Raw genomic sequence first — 19,306 nt, 5'->3', positions numbered from 1 at the left:
CCTTGGGTTCCACCTCCCACCTTTGGTGGGCTGCTGGGAGGGTGGGGTGTGAAGCTGTCCTCTGCGCCCCCACCTTGGTTTACGCAGGCGACAGGCTGGCTTATTAACCCATTGTGGCCCAAGGCGCTCCTGGGCGTGGCCGTTGATCTGGCAGGCAGCCAGGCGGGGGCAGGAAGGAAAGCAGCTGGGGCGAGTGGGACGCAGCGGCACACGCCTGGCAGGAGAAGCAGCTGGAACAAAGGCGGGCAGAGGAAATAATTAGCCCTAACCACTAGCTCTGCCCCCTGCTACCGCTGTCACTGACACCATTGCAAGGCCGCTGTGCAGCGAACCGGAGCCTTGGTGACTGGCATGAAAATGGGACCTCCCCCTCCTGCCTGTCCCCTCATGCACCCAGTGCTCTCGTCTCCACGTCCACCCCAGTGCTGGGCACGGCCCACGCCGGGTTGCTGCAGAGACGGGCCAGGGGCTGGGCTGAAAGCTCTGCTTTTCCCCAGGTGGCGATCCTACTCGAGTTTGAGTTCAGTTGCTCCTTCCTTCTCGACCGAGCGCAGCTGAAACTCACGGCCAGCAGGTAAGAGCGGCCGGCCGAACTGACCCTCCCCGGCCCGCTGGGCTAACAGGCTAGTGGGGGGAGGGAGGGTGTCACACCTGCATGTGTCAGCTGATCGCCACCAAGGAGCGGACAGGGTGCTAGCCTGGGACGCGGGACAGCTGGCTTCAATTCCCCGCTCTGTCACAGGCTCAGAGCAGGTCACTTCGCCTAACGCCCACAGATTTCATTGGAACCTCCGCAGTGGATATTCGGCGCTGAAAAGCTTGTGTGGATCTGGGCCGCAGCGCCCCGGCTGTGCAGCGTGGATCCCAGCCTGGCCCTGCCTCGCAGAGGGGCTTGGAGAGTGAAGATTGTAAGGGGCGGTGGTGAGGAGAGAACCGCCACTACTCATCCAGCCTGGGGCAGTTCAGTACCACGCGTTAGCTCCAGGCTTGAGGAGAGAAATTTGGGGCTCCCGAGACATCATGTTGGCTGGGGCTCACCCCCTCCCATGTCTTTCTTTACACAGATGTTTGGAGGGTGTGGGGGGGAGGAGCTTGGGACCCTGGTACAATTGTCCCCCTTTGTTCCTCCCGCATCAGCCCTGGCTGGCCCTGATGGGCCAAGCATCTGATTCAGGAATGCGGAGGGGGCGTTTGAGTGGGAGAGATCTGACCCGCAACAGGGCCTTTCGCTAAGGCTGGGCAGCTGCTGAGAACTGGGGCGGGGTATGTAACGATCCGCTCTGGTTCCTCCCAGCGACAGCATCGAAATGAACGAGACCCTCCACGATAACACAGTGCAGCCGTTCGCCTACGTCACCTACGAGCCCGACCTCTTCCTCTCCAGGTGAGACCGTCTGGGGGAAGCCGATCCAGGCTGGGAGAGGGGAGGGGCGGCGGTGGATGCCCGAGTGTTGGTTTGGGATTAAAGCAGCCAGAACCGCGCCCTTGTCCACACGAGAAACCTGCACAGCGTTAGAGGTGAAGTCGACCCGGTTTAGTTACGCCCTGTGTCTGTGGAGGCTCTCGATCTGGTTTAAGAGCGGCTTAGCGTGGTTGAGTTTAGACCTGTTCTGAATTAACTTGATCCTGATTTGAACCCCAATGAGCGTTCCCACTGCAGCTGTTGGCACGGGTAGAACTAAACCGGTTTGAAGCTGCACTGTAAGTTAAACTGGGGCACCCCTCTCATGCAGGCGGGGAAGGGACCCCGATGCTGAGTCGATTTGTGGGGGGGCTAATAGACCTTGCGCCACCTCCCCAGTCTGGCCCTGCTGCAGGTGGGCATAGGGAAATCCATCCACCCACTAGGGCCTCCCATAATCCCAAGCAGTCTCCAAATTGCTTGGGCCAGGGCCAAGCCCCCGGGAAAACATGCCCAAGAGATTCCAGCAGACTTGGCCTCCTGGCCAATTAGATGCTTGAACCCCAGCACCAAACCCGCCTGTTTGCAACTGGCCAATCCCCGCAGGAGGAGACACTGCTGCTCCTTCCCATTCCCGGGGGATAAATCGGGCTCCCTGCCCCACAAACCACGTTAGTAGGGACTGTTCTGACAGTGCTCCCCTGCCCCCAAATTAGTCCAGGCTCCCCCAGTCCCTGTGATCTGGGGGCTAGAGGTGTCTGGAGACAGCAGGGTCGGGGCGCTAGGGGACGATCTGCTCTGCACCACGTCACCCCCCAGTCATGCCGTGTCCCCGCAGCGAGGCCACCCTGAACCGCTACGAAGTGCACCCGGCGGGCACCTTCTCCAGCAGCGTCGGGCCGGAGTTCAAGACCACCATCAAGGTACCAGCAATGCGGGGGGGAGGGGCAGCTCCTCCCAAGAGATGCAGCGGGGGATGCCTCCAGCAGCTCCTGGGTTGGTTGGAATAGGGGGGCCCCTACAACAGCTCTCAGGGGTGGGGTTAGATCACGTTGGCTCCTTTTCCGGCCATGCCCCTGGGAAAACCCCACCTGGAAGAGGGGGGGGCCCTTAGGAGTGAAGCATGGCCCCTTGGAGAGCTCGGGGGTCTTTGAACTCCAGGGGTTGCCAATCCGAAGCATCCCCTTAATGAACCAAGCCCAGGGCGCCAATGGAGGGTTTGTCCAGCAAGGTGCATGGAGAGTCATAGCGCCGGGCAGTCACAGAGGAGGTGCTAGGTGCTGTACAAATACATAAGCCAACTGGCCCTGCCCCCCCCGCCAAGAGCAAACTATCAAAGGCGACTTCCTCTGGGCCGTTCCAGGATCTTTCCTGGACAGCTGGTGCATAGACCTCAAGCCTAGGCTGGGTGGCTGCTTAAGGCTGGTTCTGCTAGGAGCTGGCCCCTGCCCTTTGCCAGCTGTCGAACGGCATCGCTCCTGTCTCCGTGCAGGTCCAGAACCTCGGCTGCTACGTGGTCAGGAACCTCTCCGTCATAATGTACCTCCCCACCATGGCCTTCCGGCGCAGCTACTTCCTCTCCGTCACACGCATCATCGCCGACAACGTGAGTCTTTGGCTTGCGAGACAGGAGGAGCAGTCCTCTCGCCCCGGGCCAGCCCTCAGCCCTTCCCCATGTGCTAATAGCTGCTAGACCCGCTCAGCTCCAGCTGGGAGCATGGGCTGAATGGGCTCATGGCTCAAGCACAGGAGTGGAAGTCAGGTCTAAGTTCTCTGCTGCTCTCCATCATTGGTGCTTCTACGCCTCAAATAATTGAAAAGAGAGAAGAGGGCAGATCTGGTAGGATCCCCTGCCCTGCAAAGGGCTGTCTGTCTGTTCAGCGCCAGCCCCCAAATCCCCCCTCTAGGCCATACTCCTACCAGGCCCTGTAGCGACCACACTGCCACGTGCTGTCTCGTTCAAGGTTACCTGTGTCGTGCAAAACCTGACGGAGGCAACGCTACGGAGCCAGGCTGGAGTGATTCCTATTCACCCTGAAGATCTCTTGCACGCAGACAGACTGGTGAGTGGCACGGCACCGTCAGGCAGCGCCAGCGGCCCTACTGCCTTCACTCGGGGACCTCAAACGAAGCAGGGATGGGCTCAATCCATGCTTGGAGGGACATTTCCCCCAAATAAAGCGTGGGTGTGCCAAAACTGGGACAGTCCATTCAGAAGGGGGCCGCTCTCCCCTAGGGGGGGAGGTTAGCAGAGCCGAAGCCAGTTGCTGCGCAACATGGGAGGTGCCGTCCAACTCAACCAAGCCAAAGTGGCAGCTTGTGCTCATCTGAAGAGCTGGCGGACACCACCGCTGCCACCAACACCTTGGCAAAGAGAGCCTGAGTATTGGTGTCCTGCCTGAATTCCAGCTCAGGTCATTTCTTTGGGCTTCCTTAAATTCCCCCTGATGTTGCTATGCCCTGCCATGCCCCCCTCCCCCAAACGATAATGGTTAGGGGGTGACATTGTTCAAAAGCATCTAAGTCCCATTTTCCAAAGGGCCTGATCTGCACCCAGCGTTTATACCAGTTTAACTCTGTTAGCGGCGTAGAGCGTCTTCACCAGACACGCTGCAGTGGCCCAGCGGGCTCGGTAGAGACGTGGCCATAGTGATTTAGCTATGCCAGGCCAACCTCTAGAGTGGACATAGTGATGCCGGTATAAAGGTGCCGTATAGCTTATTCCCCTTCCCGCATGGGAACAACTAGACCAGTAGAACGCTCCTCTGGAGCAGGAAAACTGCGTCTACACTGCAGCGGCTAAAATGCTATAAGGTCTTGGGTACTTAGGACGCAGAGCCGCAAAGGTATTGCAGCACCTCTTTGAGGCTCTAGGCCTTACCAGCGTAAGCACCAGTGCCGGTGAGTGGGAGTTAGGTGCCTGCGTCACTCTTGAAAAGGGGATTCAGGAGCCAGTCACAGCTGCACTTTGGAAAACGTTACCCTACAGCTGGGTGAAGTGGTTGGGTTTTTCTTTACAAACTTGTTCTAGTTTTCAGTCGTGGGTGTTGGGCAGGCGTTGGAACGCACCCAGTTTGCTCCTTTGTTTGATTTTCCATTTCCTCTCCTCCACCCCCTAGTTATTTTCGAAAAATGACCTGGGTGGGGAGAGGGAGAGGGATGGGAAAAGGAGGAAAAAATATCCCGCCCGGAACCCACCCAGCAGTGACATATTTGAAAGAATTTATTGGCAAAAAAATGTTGGCGTTGGACAAATTTTGCAAATTCCTTTGTGAAACGTCAAGCAGCTGGTGAGACTGGCCTCAGTCAAGTGCACTGGGACGGATTCCCCCCCCAGTGATCTCTCTGCCATCCAACCAGCGATGTCCTAGCGCTGGCAGAGACATCCCCACTTGCGCCACCCGCCTCACCCCCCCACCTGCCCTTGCCTAAGGTGACGGTGGGAGTCGGCTGGCGCGAGTTCGGAGTGTGGCGCTCATGGCCCCCGCCTCTGCTCCCCTCACAGAACTGCAGCAACTCCTGGTGCCAGGTGGTCAGGTGTGAGCTGGAGCCGCTGGAGAAGAACACGGAGGTGTCCATCCACCTGTTGAGGGGGATCCACAATGACTTCTTCAGGAGGGTGAGTGCGCCCAGATATTGTGCACGCGCGGAGTGGGGGGAGATACAACAGCCAGTGTCCCCGTCCGTGTCTCTATCCGTAACACATACGGCTGCATCATACCGGCACCCCCCCTCCCCCGACTCACAGCATTGGGGCAAGCAAGGGTAGCTGGATCCATTACTGTAGTCGTTTTTGGGAGCAGCCGTGTGGTCGAGTGAATGTGGGAGAGCTGGGTTCTGTTCTGAGAGCTTGGGCAAAGTCACTTCCCCTCTCCCCTCCCACCCTTTATCTTGTCTAGACTGGATGCTCACCGTTTCTCCCTCTGTGGTTGCAGCGCTTAGCACATTGGAGTCTCAATCTTGGCTGAGGCGTCTGCTGTGCTAAGAGGCATCAGCGCAGGGCCTGGAGGTGCTGCGTGGATAAAAGCTGGCCATTTGTTTCCCACGCACGGGAGTTTGCTTTTCTGCACGGCCCTGTATCCTTGTGCAAGATCCCTTTAAAAGACATGCTCCGATTAATTCAGGGCAGTCCCTAAAAGAGCTCCGCCAAGCCGACCACAATGGTCCCTCCTATTCGATGGCTTGTCTCCAGCCCAGGGCTAGAGCAGCACCCGGGCTGCTGTAACCCCGTAGGATAGACGCATGCCAGTGACAGAAGGGTTTTCCCAGTGCTTGAGTGGTGCCACCGCCCCAAGCGCTGGTAGGAGCGAGGTTGATGGACACAGTCTTCCAGTGCCCTAGCTGTGTCTACGCTACATCGTTGCAGCCCCCAGCTGTGGTTTTTTCACACCCCCGAGGGTTGTAGCCCCGTCACCCTACGTTTCTAGCATAAACCAGGCCTCGGGCCCAACCTGCAGCCCCGTGTTCCACTCTGCACCCAGGCCAGGCTGATCCCTGGTCCTTGTGACTCTTCCCAACAGGCAAAATTCAAAACCGTGAAAGTCATCAGCACATTTGCAATTGTTGCCAAAGAAAACAGCTTCCTCTTCCTCGAGGAGTCAGCGCATCGGCGAGAGGTAGCGGGTGGGGGGATGGGGTGGGGTTTATAGCCCTCCAAGGGCCAGAGCGGGACGCTTCCTACGGAGCCATGGTTTGGGATTCTAGTCCCTCCCTGCAGCCCACCTTCGTACCAAGGCCAAGATCCTCAAAGGGACGGGGGATTTAGGCACCTGGGACAAGCTGGGCCTGACGCCTTATTTTCTCGTTCAGATACAGCCAAAATCAAGGTGGTAAAAACAATGGGCTGCCCCTGCCTGATTTCTGCCTTGGTGGGGGTCGCGTTTATACCGTTGGGGAATGGCAGGTGCTAGCCGGGTGGAACGGAGCAGTTGTGTGAGTGAAAGGTGAATTTTCCCGAGTGGCAGCTGCTGCATTCGATGTTCTCACAAGCCAAGATTTGGTCAAGACCATTGGTGGCAAAAGACAGCGGGTTGAGTCCTTGAGCCCCGCAATTAGTAGGAGGGAAATCACACTGGCATCGTCTCAACGCTTGGGTGGCGTTTCTGGTGTCCAGGCTCATTAACTGGTGTTGGCAGTAGCTGGCTAGGAGAAGCTATGGGTGCAGAAGCCATGCATTGCTTCTAACACTCGTTCAGAGGTAGGTTTGGGGAAGGAGAAAGGGTTAAATCCTAAGGGCATGATTCTCATTTCTACTAACCCCCACTGCTCGATGTAGACAAGCCTTATACAGCACTGCCTGTGTCAATTCAGTCACCGCCACTTTACAAATGCCTTGGGGGGGGTGGGGGAGGGGGAGACACACACTTACTGAGAATCAGGCACGAAGGGGCTTGCTGGAATGAGCTGGCCCAGCTCTGGCTTCGCTCTTCCTCACTTGTCCTGTGTAGTGGTGAACAGATACCGTGCTCCACCCCAGAGTGGGCAGTATGGCACACTAGGTGAACAGTCCTTACAAGGTATGGTCTGTTTAGGGTCTCATACCACACCCCTCACCGTGGCAGCATTAATGTCTCAATACCCAACTCGGGCAGGGGGAGGGAAGTTTTGGTTTTGCTTCTGACATCAGCAGCTCCTTGCAGACAGTCCTGGAGATCATCCAGCCCAAGCGCATCCCCATCTCCTTATGGATCCTGATCGGCAGCAGCATCGGAGGGCTCCTGCTCCTGGCGCTGATTATATTCGGTCTGTGGAAGGTAGGCGGCCGTGTAGAAATGGAGCACAAACTTTGGTACACCAGGTGCTGTCCTCTAACACATGTCAGGGCTTCAACGTGGGGGTGTGTGTGGAAATGTTGCCCCAGGGACTTGCGCCCTGAACGCAGAGGCTGTGGTACAGCCCTGTCCACCACAGCTGCTTTTCAGGCCCCTTATGCTGGCCGAGCAAGGTAAAAAGGTGCCAGTTGGAATGTAACGGGGACTTCGGGCCTCAAATGCTCAGGTTTACACAGGGACACCACAGAAAGTTAAACCTCATTAATTAAACCAGTGATACCCCATTAAATCCCTCTAACGATGCTCCCATTCAGAATTACAGGGGCCTTAATTGGGTTTAGCTTAATTCACTTCAGAGTGAGTTAAATTTTCCAAAGTGAATTAAGCTAAACCCAATTAAGGCCACTCATTCTGAATGAGCACATCTACAGGGGGATTTTATGGGGTTTCACTAGTCCACTTTAGAAATTCACATCTGTAGTTCATTCATATTAATTTGTCTGAGGCTACGGCTTCACTACAGGGGGGGTCGATTTAAGATACGCAAATTCAGCTATGCGAATAGCGTAGCTGAATTCGACGTATCACAGCCGACTTACCCCGCTGTAAGGACGGTGGCAAAATCGACCTCCGCGGCTTCCTGTCGATGGCTCTTACTCCCACCTTCGCTGGTGGAGTAAGAGCGTCGATTCGGGGATCGATTGTCGCGTCCCGACGGGACGCGATAAATCGATCCCCGAGAGGTCGATTTCTACCCGCCGATTCAGGCGGGTAGTGTAGACCTAGCCTTAGTTCTCACAGATGCAAAGTCCCAAGATCAAGCTGGAACAAGGTCAGGTGGTTGAGCCTATTTAACGGTAGATACAGCAAAGGGAAGCCTGGGAGTTTGACCCCACCCTGCCTGCAGCTATGCCACAAAATGCAGTGAATCTGCAGGTGCTGTGGAGGATTCTGGGATACCTTCCCACAGTGCACCATGCCTTTAGCGACAGCATACTGCTGGGTGGACAAATGTTGTGACATGCCCCATATTTATCAGCAGTTTCGGGCTGCCTATCTGCCGTGGGAACCACCCCACCTTTCCTTTGGCTGCAGACTACAGGTCTTGGTTTCCTGGAGGGAGACTGGCAGGCTGGTCAGGGTTAAACTCCTTTGCCAGGGAGCAGTGGGGGAGTGTTGTTTGACCCGTTTATTTTCTAGCCCCACAGCTGGTCTATTGCAGGTCCACAAGGCCTAATCACCACCTCCCTGGCAAAATTCACACTGATCTGTCAATTTCCTCTCCCCTCTCTCCGACAGCTTGGATTCTTTACTCACAAGAAGATCCAGGAAGAGGAGAAGGAGGAGCAGTGACACTGCAGGGTCTGCCCTGCTCGATTCCTTGCTACAACAAATCCACTGTCTCTCAAGCCCCACCACGCTCCAGCCAATCCCACCTGCCTCAGAGGAAGAGCAGCAGGGGCTGGGCTGAGGGGCAGAAGAGACCCTTACTCGGTTAGCCCATGAACATTTCCTTTGGCACGCCGGTGGCTCCGAGGACCTTACCACCTTTCTCTCTCGTTGGTGCCACATGGGTTCCAGCAGTAGAACTAGCAGAAGATGGACCCCCTCCTGCTTGGGCTCACAACTCAAAAGATGGTGTGCCAGGATTGGGGGGGGGTGCTAATCCCGTAACCCTGCTAGTGCTCCTAAGCTAAGTTGCATGAAGAATGCAGCTAAATTCCCAAGTATTTTGAGCCCAAAGGGACTACGGGGAACCTTACCTGCTACCAAAGCAGGCACAAAAACCACACCCATAAGCCAGGGTGGATCTCCAAATCAGCCACTTGACCCATCAACCCAGGCCAGCTGAAATCAGAAAGACAGCAGCGCCGTCTGATGCTGTCTCACAAACTCTTTCCACCTCTCCAGCTGCAGCCACAGGCTGTCGCGGCGTTCCCACTGCACTTTGAGCAATGTAGTCATTGCAAGTTGTCGTAGCCAGCTGGGGCTTGTCAATAAAGTTTGCAGCGTGGTTTGCCAAGTCCTTTCCCCCTCTTGCACTGGACTGTAAAGAGTTAACATAAACCTCACCCCACTGGGCAGATGCTGTTTTAAGAGGGTGCAAGTCCGGTCACTCAGCCATGTCTGCTCCATCCCCCTTGGGGCTTCCCTTCACTTAGGGTGGAACAGCAGGAATGCCCTGAGCCCCCATTGCAAGAGTGGGGCTGCCGTTAGTCACTCGAAACAGAGCCAGGCTTAGCGGGGGCAGAGTGAGCTGCCAGCACCACAGAGGCTGCAGGGTGAGGAATTAGAGGAACTGTCTGTGTGAGCAGGACAGCTGGCATTAGGGAAGGGACGCCCGACAGCTCAGGGAGCACCTCTTGCTCCACTGCTTTTTCCCCTTTCAGGAATGACTAATAGGTGCCACAGAGCACTCAGATGCCAGTCCAGGTGACGCAACAACGGCCTGGGCATAAAGGTAAGCGGGGGGACCACAGCATGTGACTAGAGAGAGTTTGGGGCTAGAAAATCCTCTGGCTGGAGGAGGCCGGGTAAGAAAGCATCACATCCCCAGCTACTGCTCCGTAGCTTCGCTGCCTCTGCCGCCTCCGCCCTGTCCCTGGTAGAGCAGGATATGAATCATTCCCCTGGAACAAGCCTGAAGGTCAGAAGCTTGACTTGCTTTGCACCTGGCTGCATTTTTCTCCAAAGGCAGAGGCCACAAAAGCCAAAGGAGCCGGGTTAAAAAGAGCCACAGCCTCCTGGATGCATCTGCTCAACCCCCTTAAAACCTGAAGGATGGAAAGTTCCTAGGACATCCCCTAGACTGTGGAGTCTGCTCCAGCACTGACATAGACTGATTTTTTCTTGACTCGAGCCTGGACAAATAGAAGGTACCCATGGCAAAGTGTAACCAGTTCCTACTCTAAGCAGGTATTCAAGCTCCACAGTCCATGCCCAGCCAGAGCTGAGACGGTTTTAGAGTGCGATGAATGTGGCGGACACTGATACAGACGGTAGATGGTCTCCCATAAAGCAGTTCAAAGAGATGCTCCTATCATTTGGTGCTAGAATCATCGGACTGGAAGGGACCTCGAGAGGTCATCTAGTCCAGTCCCCTGCACTCATGGCAAATCTAAGTATTATCTAGACCATCCCTGACAGGTGTCTGTCCAGCCAGCTCTTAAAAATGTCTAAGGATGGAGATTCCACAACCTCCCTAGGCAATTTATTCCAGTGCTTAACCACTCTGACAGGAAGTTTTTCCTAATGTCCAACCTAAACCTCCCTTGCTGTGATTTAAGCCCATTGGTTCTTGTCCCATCCTCAGAAAAATTGTTCTTAACCTTTCCCTCCTTGTAACAACTTTTTATGTACTTCAAAGCTGTTATGTCCCCTCTCAGTCTTCTCTTTTCCAGACCAATCTTCCCTCATAGGTCATGTTTTCTTTAATCATTTTTGTTGCTCTTCTCTGGACTTTCTCCAATCTGTCCACATCTTTCCTGAAACGTAGCGCTCAGAACTGGACACAATAGTCCAGTTGAGGCCTAACCAGCGCGGAGTAGAGCGGAAGAATTACCTCTCGTGTCTTGCTTACAACACTCCTGCTAATACATCCCAGAAGGATGGTCACTTTTTTTGCAACAGTGTTACTCTGTTGACTCGTATTTAACCTGTGATCCACTACGACCCCTGGATCCTTTTCTGCAGTACTTCTTCCGAGGCAGTCGTTTCCCATTGTGCATGTGTATCATCACTGGGGAGGGATAAGAACAGGTGAGACAAATCCCTGTTTGGGATGGTCTAGGTATGCTTGGCCCTGCCTCAGCACAGGACTAGATGACCTCTTGAGCTCCCTTCCAGCCCGCCATGTCTATGAAGAGCAGCCTGCATCAGATGCCAGAGACTGAAACTGACCACTAGCCAAGTGGGTAAAGAGGCAAAATCATCAAGCAGCAGCACCAACGTAAAGTGAAGGGCACGGTTTGGTTTTAATAAGCAGAGTTTTGCCACAAAGTAGTGTTTAGAGGAGTCACTCTCTAGGCTGAGGACGTCAGCTGCTGTCTGCATAAGGGGAATGACTATGAAAATCTCCAAGGCCTTCTACACACAAGAACATCCGGGCTTCGGCAATCTGTATAACCCCCATGACTCTGTCCCCCAAGTGTAGACTAAATCATGCAGGTGTTCGCACTAACTGAACCCGAAGCAAACCCGCTGCATGTCCTGGTCTCCATTCCAGGGCAGCTGAATCCAGGCTAGTCCCGACTGTAGATTAAAGCCTTCATGGGGTTAGGTCCTGCAGTTGCTGGGACATGATTTATAATAAAGGAACGAGCTGTAAGGCCGCAGAGAGAAATGAGAGAGGACAACTGTCGCTAGAAAGGGAGTTAAGCAGTTACCCAAGTAGACAGGCAACAACAGGAAGGCAGCGGGATCCTTCTGATGTGTAGTTAACCTTCTCCCACCTTTATAAGAATTGGACAATAGAGGTCACCAAAATAACCTTGCTCCTGGCCTAAAGATTCTGGAAAAGAGCACTTCTATCTCAGTTGTTCATTTTTACTAATTCACAAACCCACGCACCCCAAAAAGGAGCTTTCACACTAATCCATCCACTCAAAGCTTTCAAAGCCGACCCGGCACTCCAACGACAGCGCCTATGTTTAAGTATCCATTATGTTTCAAATCTCTATTATGTTGTACTTTGCTAACAGGCGTATGAAGTATTCCTACTAATTATAGAATCAACCATTAACACTTGACACGTAAAGCCCTTTACAAACAATGGCAACTACATCTGTCCAAAGGAGGGAAGAGGGAACATTTGGTGAAGTCACAGCCTTGATTTATTTGTGGCACCCAGCAGTGTCGTGCTGAGTGCTGAACAAACACAGGACACGCAAAGAGCCAATTCACAAATTTCAGTCACTTGCCCTAGGACTCCCACTTGCACATGTGCATTAGAGAGGTTCCGCTGTTTAACAACCCACTTCTCGTTTCCCCCTCCCTTTGGTTGTGCCTCAAAGGAAAATCTGATCCCTTCCGTCTGCACTGAATACAAAACCAAGCAAATCCGTGACACTGCTGCTGGAGCAAATAAAATGTATTCATGAAAAGAGGATGTATTCTCGTAGCTTCCCTTTGAAAAGCGACCCATGCAAACAAGCTCCAAAGAGAGTCTCTCTAAACGTGGTCTAAAATCCACCACTAACCTCCAGGCTGCAGTCTCCTGCCTGTGTAGTGAGCAAATCCGTCTTCCCAGCTCCTGCGAAATCAAATAGTGCCCACTTCTTGCCACCTATGTGATGCTGGCTACCAAGAGGCTCCTTTGAATGTAGCTTTTGTTTTGGCTTATGCAATTATTGCAGCAGGTTTAAGACGACAATCATTAGCAGCAGCTTGGGGGGGGGAAGGGGGCAGACCAGATCCTAACTCTCAACAGACAGGCAGCATAGCGTAGTGGACAGCGCACTGGGCTAGGACTCAGGAGACCTGTATTCTATTCTGTACTCTGCCACTGGCCTGGTGGGTGACCTTGGGCAAGTCACTTTATGCCTGCGTGCCTCAGTTTCACTGTAAAAGAGGGATGGCACTGGATCTCCTTTGTACAGCACTTTGAGATCTCCGGATGAATAGAGGTTTTACAATTAAAGCAACACCATCAACTTGGAAGTAATCAGTTGAATAAAAGGTATTAGTTTCAGGCCCCATAACCAGCTCTGCATCCCCCTGCCAATTTTGTGGTCTCACAGCCACAGGTTCCAAACCTGCAACGGCAGATCCCTGCATCTGGGCCCCACTGCAGGATTGGAGCATTAATTTTCCTATTTTCATGCAGCTAAAGGGCAGGGAAAGAGACCCTCCCACACCAGGGGAAACAGACTGCCCAAGGAGAAGAGAGAAACTGACATTTTGGGCAGTCAACTGCACAGAGTAATCCAATGTTTAACCTTTGACTCTAATACTAGTGAGTTACTAATGGAATTAATTCCACGTTAAGGCCCCTTGACACTGCCAGAGTGGTATAAAAGGGCCTCAGTGCAAATGAGAAGCAGGCCCAGAGGCTTTTTATCTGCAGTCTGTTCATAGTCCTCTTCGGAGGTTCTTGCAATGAGCAACAAGTGATTTTTAAAGTAGAAAATATACTTTCCTCTTGCGGTTACACTTCTCATCCACAGATGTCAAAGCACTTTACAAAGGAGGTCAGCATCATCACCTCCAATTTTACAGCTGGTGAGATGGGCAGAGAGAGGGGAAGTGACTTGCCCAAAATCATACAAGTCAGTGGCACAGTTAAGACTACACCCCGGGACTTCTGTCTCCCTGAAATAGCAGCAGGAGTCAAATTCATCAATAAAGAAGTGGGCAAATGCACAAGCCACAACTTCCCTACTAAAGGCAAATTGTTTGTTCGGTGGGATAATATTCTCCCCTCATTCTCTGGAGGGCCAACAACACCAGCAGAACCCTCTTAATGCAGTGCTGCCAACGCCCATGGATTCAACTGCAATTCTCGTGATATTTAATGTTTTGTTTCTTAAAGCTCCAGCTCCTGGAGTCATGTGATGACACGAGAATTTCAGCAGTCCTTAAAAAATAAATAAATAAATAAATGAAAATTTAAAAAAAAAAAAGGTGCAGAGGAATGCTTAAAAATGGAAACCCTGAAGGCTGCCAAAACACAAAGAACCCAACACTTTTGGACAGTTGGTTTCCATGGATTTTTAAGCCAGTCTTGTGATTTTTTTGACCGTGCACCCCCACAAAAAGCATCCATGGTAACACAAAGTCTAGACAAGGTGATCACGTAAGATGGCTGTTTATTACAAATGCACAGACAACAACAGAACCAGGCCAAGTTGGCTCCAAAGTGCATTTTAACGCTGCCTCCTACTCTGGTTTCCCACCGCTCTTTGTCATTCCCATGATTTAATATGGGGAAGTCAGTAAGAATGAACAAGCTCTTCTGTGGAGTGTAAACATGGTTACACAACTAACTGATCTCAATGATTACACATTTAAATAATTAAATAAAGACAAGGCAAACCCCCTAATTGGTGGCATTTCTCAAGATTCTTTCCCTACCCCTTTGGGTACCATATAAACCAAAAGTTACCAGACCAGGGTTTCCTCTTTCACAGAGGCTTCTGAAGTTGGCTACACCAGGCTTTGCCATCAATTTATACCATAGTTTCAGGTAAAACACAAGTGAGGAATATACTCCAAAGCAGCAGTCTGATGGCTCCATATATCGATCAGTTCCAAATTGAAAGCTGAAGTCAACAAAATTCAAATCGGGAATAAGATGCACATTGTTAAGAGTGAGAGTAATTGACTATTGGAACAGTTTCTCAAGCGACATGGTGGCTTCTCCATCACTTGGAGTCAGTCAGATATCCAGTATGGATACACAGATGCTCTAGTTCAACTACAAGTTACTGGGCTCAGTGCAGGAGAGTGAAATTCTACAGCCTGTGTTATAGAAACGTCAGGCTAGAAGGGACCCCGAGAGGTCAAGTCCAGCCCCTCAACCTGTTCTTAAAAACCTCCAGTGAAGGGATTCCAGTTCTCTTGGAAGCCTTAACTACACTTAAGTGTTAGAAAGTTTTCCCTAATTCTACCCTAAATCTCCCTTGCTGCAAATTAAGCCCATTACTTCTTGTTCTACCTTCAACGGAGATGGAGACCACCAGATTCCCCATTCTCTTTATAACAGCCCTTAACATATTTGAAGACGTATCAGATCCCCCCTCAGTCTTCTTTTCTCAAGACTAAACATGCCCAGATTTTTTTTTAGAGTAGCAGCCGTGTTAGTCTGTATCCGCAAAAAGAACAGGAGTACTTGTGGCACCTTAGAGACTAACAAATTTATTTGAGCATAAGCTTTCGTGGGCTACAGCCCACTGTTCTTTTTGCAGATTTTTTTTTAAGTCTTTCCTCCTAGGCTAGCTTTTCTAAATCGTTTAGCATTTTTGTTATTTGGGAGGTCAGTCTAGATCAGTGATACTCAGACCTCATTGGTCCAGGAGCCAAACTGGCAATCAACAATACCCAACAGAGCCACGGTAGTGTGAATTCATTATTTCATTTGAGTATGTTTTATTATTTTTATATATGATTCTCAAAGCAAAATGACTGACCAAGTATTATTATTTTATCAACTACAATTGGTTAACAACATAGGAAAAGTATCCTGATTGGTTAATAACTTGCATTTAATTATTAACCAATCACACTGTGTTTTAATATCATGTGCCGCAGAGGCTCCCGAACCTCAGTCTGCGCATCACTGGTCTAGATTATTATACTGGTCCCTTCTAGCCTTAAAAAATTGACAGCCAAGATTTTCTCGAGTAGCGATTTGGGGGCACTTCTATTTCCGGGTTCTCAATTTGAGATGCCTGAAAGGAGCCCTGATTTTCAGGGAGATGGGGAGGGGGTTCTGCACTTTCTGAAAATTAGGGCTCTTTTTAAGGCGGCTAAGGTGAGGCTCCCCAAAAATGGAGGCACCCCACATTACTAGTCACGTTTGATTTCTGTATTACAACTGTGCTGCAACCTTTAATGAAGACTGTTTCTTTTGCAGTGGGATTTAGATCTTGGGCCTGGTCTCCACTTAAAACTTCGATTAACGGATCTAGGTTTTATGTGTAGATGCAGGTAGGTGGACGGAAGAATATTTCCATCGACCACTGCTCAGGGAGGTGGCACTCCTACGCTGACGGAAAAACCCCTGCCGTGGCTTGAGGTTGTGTCTATACTATGGAGGCTATAGTGGCATAGCTATGATGGTGCTACAGCCCCCTAGTGTGGACATGACCTTGGTCATAAAAAGGTCTTCACGATATAGCCCGCTTCCCCACCAGGGAGTCATTAATTACAGACCAAACACAGGCTCATTCTCTGCCCCTACCTCCAATAACTTTACCCTCCGAATTAGCTGTAGGATGGATCAATTAATCATCCTTCCATTATCCCACCCCTTCCAACACACATATACGCCACGCAGTCCACGTGCCCCCTTTCACCAAATTTCCTTTGCATTCAGTGTGTTAGAACCGCCATTATCTAAACAGCTTGTGGATAAGCTCAGTCTGGCTTTCTCCTTTCCCTTTTAAATTATTCAATGTCAATGCTTCAAGCAAACAAACGTCTGTCTCTTTCTTGAACAGCTGCTTCCGGAGGCCTGTGAAATTCATCAACGGGCAGGGGGAGGAATGGAGAAATAAATGGTCAGGATGACCCAAACGATTCACACTAGTAATACTGCTATGGAATTAGGTGAGCCAGAACGCCATTCTGCTCTCAGTTACAGCAGGGCAAAGCTAATAATTCAACCGAAGTCAGCAGAGTTAGCCCCACTTTACATCCCTGTATCTAAGGATACAATTTGGCCTTTCGTTGCCACAAGATGGACCAATTCTACTCAGCTCGCTCGCACAACACAGATCATTTAAACCCTTCGACCTTTCATGACACCTATGTGAGGATGCAGGCACGCTGCAGCACTTAAAAAAAACCACTGAAGACACAGAAGTGGGTGGAACAATCCAAGCAGATTTCTGTAAATAAAGAAGCGTTGACAGGTAGATCTGCCGTCAAGGTGAAATGGGAAGCAAAACATTTTGAAGTGCCTGTGTGTCTTTGACAAACACTCAGCAGCGGAGATGCAATTATCCCCCCTTCAGCAAATACTCCCAGTCAAAACCAACAGGTGCTGTTGCCCACACAACCCCTACGGTGAACAGTCATACAAAGAGCAGCACTGGTGCCCCTTATAGACGTCTCCTGTGACACAACTGACAGAGGTTAATTGCAGGTACTAAACTGCCAGATATACAGAAGAGCTCACCTCCCATGTAAGCTACTGAACGCCTGGCCACTTATTTCGGTGGACAACTTTGCGCGTTGGGTGCCAAACATTTTGAAAATTTGGCCTCCGAAGTCTGGCCTAGTCAGATCCCCAGTCAAGGGGAGTCGAGTCTTAACTGAAAACACTTAGCACATCGCTTGTGACACGTCCACGTGGCAGCTGATTGGGCAAAAAACATGGGTGACTGGTCTGTGAAATCAGAACTGAACCAGGAAAACACACACATTAAAAGAATACGCCACAATATTGACATTAAGCTGCGTGAGCATCGGAAATCCACCCCGCCCAACTGAAGAGCCACCATGATCAAGGTGCAGAATTAGAGCTGCTGTGCAAACATAGGGTTTTAGTTCTAGGGGACTGTGAAGTAGCAAACAATGTCTGGAAGTGCCAGTAATAGAAGATGAGAAAGATTGGAGAAAATATTAAGGTACCATCTGGTTAGGTTGCAAGAGGTTAAACAACATCAGTCTGCCTGGCAGGGGATTCATTTCTTGTTTTAAAATCAGAGCTTGATTTCAACGGAATACCCAACAATTTTCAGAGATTGAGGGTTTCAGGAATGAGAGAGCCTGAATATCAAGTCTAGAGGGTGTGTAGTTGGCAGTGAGATGTATTTGCAGGTGATTATGCTTTAGCATACAGCACCATCAAGTGAGAGATTAGATCCCACCACGCAACGGGAGACTCAGAGATGCTTTTGCAAAAGCCAAACCAAGCCTCCTGTGGCAGATATTAGTCACGTCCCTTAATGCATGAGTGGAAGGCACTCGGATGCGACAGTGACGATGAGGGCGGTCTAAGAACGCAGAGAATAGAACAGAATAGACTCCACAGCATGAATTTCCTGATGCTTCCTCCCACCACCAATATACTTTTAGATTGCAAAAAGGGCAGGTGGTAGGTTTATACAATGCCTAGAACAACTGGGTCCCAATCTAGCTGGACCCTAGGCGTTAGCACAATAAAACAGTTAAATAATAATATACCAAATATTTGCCTCCTCTGCTATCTCCCGGAATGGACGTTTATTCATTAAAGGCCCTCATAGGCCATAGGAATCGCTCATAGAAACCCTCCTGTATCCCAGCCGTTCTCCCCCCACCAATTTAAACCCCGACCACACTAGAATAAGAACCACTAGCAGTGCCAATCTCATTTCCCTCAGCAGCGGCACAGGGGCTGTGTGTCTGAGACCCAGTCCACACACACTTGTCCCTTATGGAGTTCTTCGCTTGAAGGGCCTAACACGGCTCTCGAGTGTGCACACATAATCCTCGCTAGCCAGGGAAGGGGTGTTCCAATCCTGCTAACAACTCCCACTAGTGCTGCAGCTTCAGCTTCTCGGGAGAGGCTCTAAAAGGGGACTTTGCAGCTCCCGGTTCCCCATCTCGAGGCCTGCTGCAGGCTCCCATTGACTTCAGAATGCTTCAGATCAGCCCTGTTTATAGCCAGGAAGATAAACCATCCTCACCCAGCAGGAGATCCCTCGTGTGGATGGTGCCGAACAATTCAATGCACATTACGGGCAGCGCGCTAGACTGAGCTGTGTGGCACGTTCTCTGGATCGGGTGGGGAAGAGGGGTGCCGAGGTCAGCCTGTGCTGAGGGCGGGGTTTCCTAGAGCAGGCAACACTTAGGAAAATTCTACCGCATCCTGACCTTTTATAATAGATCTAGGTGTGGGCGCAGCAAGACGGTCCCAACCTTAACCAGGGGGAAATCAGCCCTGGCTCCTCCGGCCTTGCTGCGTCAGTTACGAAAGTAAAACGATTCCTTGAGCCCTGGGACCTCTTTCCTTAGAAATTAAACCCTGACCAGGATGCAAGCTCCAGAGCGGAGTCCCTTCCACAAGAACACCCTGCCGGGAGTCCCACCCCCATCCTGTTCCAACGAGGGGCCGTCGGCTTCAGTGCCTCAAATCTCGACTCCGCGCACTCTGCAATGGTATTCCGGAGCCAGGCTTAATAACAGCGTCCGCTAGGATTGTTCCACTGGGCCGTGACCAGGGCGCAGCTTTCTAACCAACACAGTCAAGACCAAAGTATCAAGTGCCTGAGCGCCATTCTCACCAGCGACCTAGGTGCCTCAGAGCTGAAGTCCCGCTGACTTTCAATAGGACAGGTCAAGATTTTCACCCCCCAACTGCAGGGAGTGCCACTCGCGACGCCTGGAGGGGGCCCAATTTTCAGAAAGTGCTACGGACCGACTCTCTGAAAAATCAGGCACCTTTAGGGTGCCTTCAAGTTGGCCACCCAAAGCCACTAGCGACCCT

At 51.4% G+C, this 19,306-nt stretch overlaps 1 protein-coding gene across 1 annotated transcript in view; it reads left to right on the top strand.

The window, feature by feature from the left end:
• ITGA10 (integrin subunit alpha 10) overlaps positions 1-8,526 on the top strand; it is a 51,298-nt gene extending 42,772 nt beyond the window's left edge. Inside the window, exons 22-30 of the mRNA XM_065420410.1 lie at positions 498-574; positions 1,295-1,384; positions 2,241-2,325; positions 2,895-3,008; positions 3,367-3,465; positions 4,908-5,021; positions 5,923-6,018; positions 7,042-7,155; positions 8,473-8,526. Of these exons, the coding sequence (XP_065276482.1) occupies positions 498-574; positions 1,295-1,384; positions 2,241-2,325; positions 2,895-3,008; positions 3,367-3,465; positions 4,908-5,021; positions 5,923-6,018; positions 7,042-7,155; positions 8,473-8,526 (843 nt within the window). The remainder of the gene's footprint in view (positions 1-497; positions 575-1,294; positions 1,385-2,240; positions 2,326-2,894; positions 3,009-3,366; positions 3,466-4,907; positions 5,022-5,922; positions 6,019-7,041; positions 7,156-8,472) is intronic.
• Positions 8,527-19,306: the final 10,780 nt, after the last annotated feature.

This window comes from Emys orbicularis, chromosome 20 (genome assembly GCF_028017835.1).
Source record: "Emys orbicularis isolate rEmyOrb1 chromosome 20, rEmyOrb1.hap1, whole genome shotgun sequence".
In the NCBI taxonomy this organism is placed as follows: domain Eukaryota; kingdom Metazoa; phylum Chordata; order Testudines; family Emydidae; genus Emys; species Emys orbicularis.
Note: the sequence above shows the minus strand (reverse complement) of the source record. Positions and strands in the feature narration are given on the sequence as shown.